The following is a 7,621-nucleotide window of genomic DNA, read 5'->3' on the forward strand; positions in this document are numbered from 1 at the left end:
TTGAATTGTATATCAAAATTACTGTTGAATGACAACCATCTTCCCTAGGAACAGAATGTATTTATAATTCTAGAAGTGATTATTCACTGAATTCAACTATTTTCTTGAAAATCGCATTAATTTGTGAGTGTAAAGTGACCTTTTTCGAGGTGGTTGGGGGTCCCTTCGCTTAAAACCAACCTTGCATTTTTTTCTAAGGCAATAGTAGTTCTCTTTTCCTTTTTATTTTTTATTTTTTTTCAAATGCTTTTTCTCATTCAATGAGGAAAATTAAATGATTTTGATGGTGATTTTTTTTTTTTTTTTTTCGTTTGCAATAGGTTAGGAAATTGATGCAAACTGAGCTCCATTTAATCTTTTCCGGAAGTATGATGAAAGCAATTGCCTCTGTACCTAGGAAATTAGTCGGTTTCTAGAGAAAACATTAATGGCGTCCAATCTTTTTTGACACAACGCATCCGTCCAAATTTTAGAAGCATTTTGAAAATGTTTTTCATTTTTTGACAATTCTGTCAAGTTGTCTGAGACTGTGACGCAGTAAATGGGGCCTTACTGTGTGATTGGGGACCCAAGAAAAAACGAAAGTCTTTTCCTTTGTCCATTTTTCATGGTAATTTTATTCCCCACAAGAAAATGAGAAAAGGTACCCCCCACCCTTTTTGATAAAGAAGGGCCATTGGGTTGGATTTAAGAAACTGCTTACTTTTTGGAACGTCTCTATAAGCAGATTTGTGCAATCCAACCCTTTTTTCATGGCCCTCTTTCGCTTGACACTGTCGGATTATGATTAGAATTTGGAAACTTAACCACACCCAAATTGCACTACCCATGTGCCATGATTTCTCTTTTCTTCTTTTGCCCAAAACAAATCCTATTTTCTAATTGTGGGCAAGCAACCTATATCCTCTGCTCAACTTTTTTTAAAAAAAAAAAAAAAAAAAAAACAACAACAACAACGTAGATTTAAATTTCCGAAAATCCATGATTTAATAGAATATGGCGACTGTACCTAATTGACGTTGTAATCATAAAACACTAAAGTATATCATTAATTTTCTACATAATTACATAATTACAAATATTGGCTTATCTATAGCCTCCAGATTCATTGTGCTTGATGTATACAAAAATATAATTAATCTGTTACGAGTACGAGTAACGAGTGGCAGTAACATAGTCTTTTTTCATACTTCACCTTTACGAGATTCCTTTCTTCCAAATTCCAATATTGGTTCACTAGAAAATTAAGGAGAGGAAACACGTGTCTTTTAAATGGGCCAAGTCCAAAGACATCAAACTTTCATGCGGATGATTATTATTATTTTTTTTAAAAAAAAAAGGAATGAGGGATTAAGAGGCAAATGTAACATTCATTTTAATGATTATCACGGACTAAGGATTTGTTTTTCTTTTTTTCTTTTTTTTAATAATTAGGAATGGGTTAGAACTTATTTACAAAAATGTAAAGGGTTAATTAGACTTAGAAAGATAAAGTTTTCTCATGTTTTTGCACATTGTTATGATTAACTACAAGCATTATTGCATAAATAAGCAGTAGCAAATTGTGAATAATAGTATATATCATTTGCAATTTTACTTTTTAGCAAGTTGAAGACCAAGAAACACGCTAGTATATATCATTTGCAATTCGGATTAGATCCTACTTTGTGGAAAGGTAATAGGAGAAAAACGGCAATGCGAATTGGTTTATAGGCTAGGTATATAAAGTTGATTAGCATTGATCATTTTTCTCGAATTCAAAGTACTAGAAGGGCTAGAGGATTTTAGCTTTTAGACACAAACTTCTAATTTTCATGGTAACCAGGTCAAAAAGTAGGCAATCAAGTCAAAAAGGGATGAGATATGTAAAGGTTTAAATAATATTTGCAAAAAATAAAAAGATTTAAATAATGAAAAGATAATATGATTTATATTATTGTTGTTTAACTACATCTACATAATACCATAAAGGTTTCTAATTTTGAGTAGGAATTATAGATTTATATTATTGTTGTTTAGCTATATAATACCATTAATTAATTGATTTATTTTCCTATAAGATCATGCAGGAATATTACAAGTACCGGTAACTATGTGTTTAATCAACTAATTTTGGAAGTGGATACTCCCGAAAGTTTATGGGTTTAATCCGATTCTGTGTTCACTGTTTAGAATGCAAAAAATTGCTATAAGTTAGAAAGAACTGCACAGAACGTAATGCATACTTATTATAAGAGAAAAATAAAGTGAAATTATAGGAAAGAGATAAAACCATAGAAAGAAAAGAAGTAATTAATACCCAGAATATCCATCTTCATGTGATGAGCATTGAAGAAGAAAATTGTTGGGCTATAAAGTAAAAATCTTCCCTTAAGATGTAGTAATTCATATAATTAATTAAATTGTTCAATGGACCTCATCTCTTTGCGTGTCACCATATATTTAATTCAGTTGTCGCGTAAAAAAGTTGAGTAGCTAGCTTGTGCATGCACCTGTTTGAAAGCTGTATCTACATTTTTTAAAAAAAAAAAATTTTCCCCTTTTATTGGTCCTCCAAGCAAGAACCAATTATACTAATTTTTCTTGTCTCAGAAATTATCCCCCAAGGGTCGAAGATTGAAGGCTGTCAATCTCATGAATTGCTAGTGTAAATGTGGAGAATCGAAACGCATTGTGTTCGAACAAATTTCAAAGTGAAAGAGAAAAGAAAATGAGTCGCAAAGTAGCGCAATGAGACAATGTCTATAGAAGCAAAGGCAAGAGTCAAAATTAATGAATTACCGAATCTTTAGGTTCGTCACTTTTGCGCGCTTTGATAGCAAAGCACGTCACCGTGATGATGTCTTCTCCTCTTAAATTCAAATGAAATTAACATTTAAATTAAAAAGCAGCTTTTTAAAAATTAAGGATCGGCATTAGTAAGAAAATCACTGTGACTTTTCAAAAACCACCTAGTATTTTTTCTAGAATCATTAAACAACTTATTTTTTAATAATAAAATTGTTAAAAATAATTTTACTGGCCAAACATTAAATAAAACATTTTTATCTCCTTGGAATTGATTTTAGACTTTTCAAAATTACTTCCAAACCGTCACTACATAAGGCAAAATTTATAGTTTACAAGTGCGGTAGTAAGGAAGCAACAGCGCCAAAGGAGTTGATCTGGTGCCCCGGATGTTTGCTTGTGTGGAAACACTTCTGCCCCATTTTTCTAACCTATGGCGTATTATCTCATTCTTTAACTTATAATAATTTTTTTAAGCCCCAAATTTAATTTCATTTCCTGGCATACACATAGTGAAGAGTCTCGCAGAGCCTGACATGGCTGAGAGCAAAACTTCAGGTGCAGAAAATCTACTTGAACGAGGTACTGGTATACACATACAATCTATACTGCGGGCACTGGTATGGGGGCTGCAGCTGTTTTTGAAAGAGGCGACTGTTAAAAGATCTTTACAATGCTACATAAAGTGACAGTAAATCTTCTTTAAGCATACAGATCCAAATTGCATCTTTTATCAATGTTTTGGCATAACTTGGTAGACCATCAGAAAGAAAAATAATAACAATAATAAATTTAAAAAAAAATTAAAAAAGAATGAAATGTAGTTGCGAACTCTTACTCAAATTGCCCAGGAATTATAATAATGCCAATTTGTGTTAAACTTTTCATTTCCATCTAAACGTTACATAGTTTAAAAAATACAACAGAAAAAAATAAATAAATAAAAAGAAAAGAAGAAAATAACAGTACAGTTTACATCTGTACCATGTTATTTTATACTCATCCAAAATAGATATGAACATCAAACACCAACATAAAAATTCCTCATTCATGTACAATTCTTACACAACTTGCTGGTATCCAGGTCAAGTTCACTGTCTCATTGTTTCATCCTCTTATTAATGCCCCAACGGTTTGTTGGATGCTTAAATAGTTTCCATTTCTATACGCGGAGTAATATGCTAGAGAGTCCCCTTCAAGCTCTCACCTTCACCTTAACCAAGGCCTGGGGCAACAATCATAGTTAAACCAAAATAACATTAAATTGCATCATGCATGATAGACCTCAATCAATCACCACAAAATTGACCTCAAAGGGTTAAATGAAAAAATGAGTGACCAATTAAAAGAACTCACTTGTCCTGCATCCTATTCCCAAAATGAGTCAATATTCCAAGATGAGGCATTATAAAGTTATAAAGGGTTCAAATGCTCCTTTAACACACTAACAAGTTAAATTAAGCCTGATGTACCATACTCCAGGTTTATCATAGGCAACAGACCACTTCTTAGCAATGGCAAGCACGAATTCAAGTCCTAATTCAGAATTGACTGTTAAAAGTCTTGAGACATGCCTACACCCAAAACCGAGGATTTATGCAATGCTTGCACATAAATCAAATGCCCAAAGAAAATCTAAGGCCAAGGATAAATAGGAAGGCCGTGAGGCTCTTAAATAGAATCACTTGCTCAAACAACAAATGTCTGATGCTGACGCCAAAGGGCTTTCCTGAAAAGAATAAAAAGATATTAACAAAAGACTGTTGAGAAAAATATCTTAACGGAACAAATGAAAAATAAAAAGTATATAGTATCTTAAGAGGGAATTACCTCTTCGACATCCTTATATAATAACTGATATTTAGGTATTCTTTCTGGTGGCAGAGGGCAATTCACAATCAGCTTGCCTTTCATTGCTCCTCCAAATATTGCCTGCAAAAAGTGCAAAGAAACTTCACCTTTGTCCCATCACACACATATCCAGAAGCACATATATGTCAGACAAAGAAGAAATTCCTAGCATCATGAAGTACGAAAAACATACAAGCTTATCTAAACAAAATCTTACCAATGGTTAAGAGCAAAGAAAACTGCAGAAAAAAGCCTTACTTTGATCCTTCGTAAAATTAACAGAGACCTTTTTGTCACTGGTCAAACCGAAACACATTGTTCTCCTGTACAGCAAATCTTGTCTAATCCAACAGTCTACTTGAGCTAGAACTTTATATAATTTATGAACACTTTCTATAAATCCTGACCCATAGATGATCCAACTTCAAAGCAAATGGATTACCACCAAGGCAGATACAGGGCATAAAGCAACACTAGGATGCCACAAACAACTTGGATACTGATGGCAAGTTGCATCTAATTTCAATTCAGGAAATTATAATTATGTCCCTATATTAATATGGCACCAAAAACACCTCCTGGTTAGAACACGTGTTCTATTGAAGAAAGTTAAAACTTTGGTTTATACAAAAGATGAAGAAGCAAGATTAAAATAAAAATTTCCTAAACAGTGTCAGTTCATTCATGATTTAATTTATAAAAACCATTTACCTCCACAACATCAATGAAGTCCTGCTTTTGGTGAAATGCGCCAACCCATTTAGTGTGATCTGCAGTCCTGCGTGACAACAAAATAACAGTACAATGTGAACCTATATTTTCTCAAGATCTCAGTTGCAGGATGCCACTTACCATATCTAAAAAAACTTAACCCCTCCAATCAAACCCAAAAAAAAAAAAAAAAAAAAAAAGGGAAGAAGAAGAAGAAGAAAAAAGAGACAGATTCTAATTCTTTAAAATGCAAAGACACAGCTTTTATACACTTAATTCATCCATAATGTGCAAAAACGTCAATAAAGGAGTGCAAAATGCATCGAGCCCCATTACATTCGCATATGAAATTACAAAAGAACCACTAATGAAGTTCATTTGCATCCATACACTACAGTTTGGTTGATGGGTTTTGAAAGCTTTGTTTTCAGATTGACAGTTTAAAGACAAAAACAGAGTGAAATTAAACGGAAGAGATTAAACGGCCGAGTAAAAAAATAATAATAAAAAAAAGAAATAATACCCAGAATCCATCTTCATGTGATGAGCATTGAAGAAGAAAATTGTAGAAGGAATCAATGTAATGTCGAAATAATTGATGTAAACTTGAACGTCCTCCGAATCTATACCAACAAGTACGACGGTTGTGAAATTAGAAACCTCGCGTGCTGATTTAGATAGCTGTATAATACCAAAAATTCACAAATTACATAGAATCAAGCAGAGCTAGCTATCAATTTGTAACAGTAATAACAAAAAGAAAACCCTAGGTAAAGAAGGGAGGAGTGGGGGGCGTACGACATCGTCGAGAAGGAGACAAACAGAATCGGAAGCGCGGCCAAATCGGAGGACGAGAACTTTGTCGATGGTGTCGCTGATAATGGAATCCACCTCTCGCTTCTTCGTCAGTGTATTCAGTACGTAACTCATTCTCTCTCTCTCTCTCTCTCCTCGTTCACTTCCTCAGACGACCGACTTTGTGAACTTTCTTCTGCTTTTGTCAACCACCCCTTTTCGTATATGATATTTAACCAATACTACCTTTTTTTTTTTTTTCGTTCCATTTATTTATTTTTCTAGGATTATTTATACTGTTCGTCCTTTATCTTTAGCACGATCACACACTTAGCCCTGATTATTAATTTTTTTTTCTTTTTTTTCGATTTTTGTCCTAAAATAATTATTTCATATCTTTAAAGTTATTTTATTAAAAAAATTATTTATAATAAACTATAAAATACCACCTTTTGATAAAAAAAATATATTTAAATTTTTTTATTTTTAAAATTAATGTTAATTTAAGGGCAAATTATAGAAACAACATTGAACTTTAATATTTTATGTTGAGTATATTTTTGTTACTAGACAAAAATAAGCTTGTTGATCACCAAATTTCAAAGTTTAATTAAGAAAATGAAAGTATGTAAAAGAAAGTTGAAACTACAAGGGAAATATATGCAATTTTCAGAAAAACAGAAAGAGTAGATAAAAAAATTTGGGATTAGGTGGGATGTTTATGTAATTTATGTTTTTATTTTTATTTTTTACTTTTTTATTGTTTTTTACTCTTTATATATATATAAAGCAGAAGTCTTCCGTGAGATGCTGTAATCCATATAATTAATTATAAAATTGTTGAATGGTCCTTATGTCTTTGACTGTCGCCATATATATAATTCAGTTGTCACATATAAAAATTCAGGAATCTTTCTGAAACCAAGTTTTAACAATATATATATATAACTTCCTTAGAGTCAACTAAACGGCTAATCCTCCTAGTTGTATAAGGAATTACCCATTTACATGGGCTATATGGATAAACCCAAAAAAAAAATTAAAAATGAAATGATAGATGAAACTATTTATCATGCTAATGACAATTTAGAATATGATTTTTTAATTTTTTTTTTGGTGGTAGCATGTTATGTGATAAATTTTAATTGAGATATTTAATTTTATTATTTTTTATTTTAAATATTAAAACTAAACCTTTTAATTGTAATTATCATTTGATATGTAAGTCATATAAATAATATTTTACTAAGAATATATATATATATATATATATATATATATATATATATATATGTAAGGAGGAAAAAATGGAAAAGAAGAAGAAGAATATCAAGATAGGTTGAAACTCTAAGCAAAATGTTCTACTTTATGATGAAATTTGCCCACCTCCCCCCTCAAGATGTTAAAATTACGAGCAAGGCTGGAATTTGTTCTCATTCTTAACAAATCCTGGAAGTGCTTCTTATAACTTGACTAC

The 7,621-nt window shown here is 31.7% G+C and overlaps 1 protein-coding gene across 5 annotated transcripts; it reads right to left on the reverse strand.

The window, feature by feature from the left end:
* Positions 1-3,641: 3,641 nt before the first annotated feature.
* LOC107426631 (uncharacterized) lies at positions 3,642-6,384 on the reverse strand. Of its 5 annotated transcripts, none has more exons than XR_007237332.2 (6): positions 6,148-6,378; positions 5,873-6,030; positions 5,350-5,416; positions 4,618-4,719; positions 4,362-4,516; positions 3,642-4,012 (listed from the first exon to the last, which is right to left on the reverse strand). XR_007237332.2 is itself a non-coding variant. In XM_025076994.3 (6 exons), the coding sequence occupies exons 1-5, from the start codon at positions 6,277-6,279 to the stop codon at positions 4,469-4,471; spliced, it is 507 nt and encodes a 168-aa protein (XP_024932762.1). In that variant the 5' UTR covers positions 6,280-6,378; the 3' UTR covers positions 3,642-4,012; positions 4,464-4,468. The 5 variants fall into 5 exon arrangements, 3 of the variants coding, with proteins under 3 accessions (XP_024932762.1, XP_024932763.1, XP_024932761.1); XR_003057151.3 differs by having other exon boundaries at positions 4,144-4,516; XM_025076994.3 differs by having other exon boundaries at positions 4,464-4,516.
* Positions 6,385-7,621: the final 1,237 nt, after the last annotated feature.

The sequence above is a fragment of the Ziziphus jujuba genome, chromosome 9 (genome assembly GCF_031755915.1).
Source record: "Ziziphus jujuba cultivar Dongzao chromosome 9, ASM3175591v1".
NCBI lineage: Eukaryota > Viridiplantae > Streptophyta > Magnoliopsida > Rosales > Rhamnaceae > Ziziphus > Ziziphus jujuba.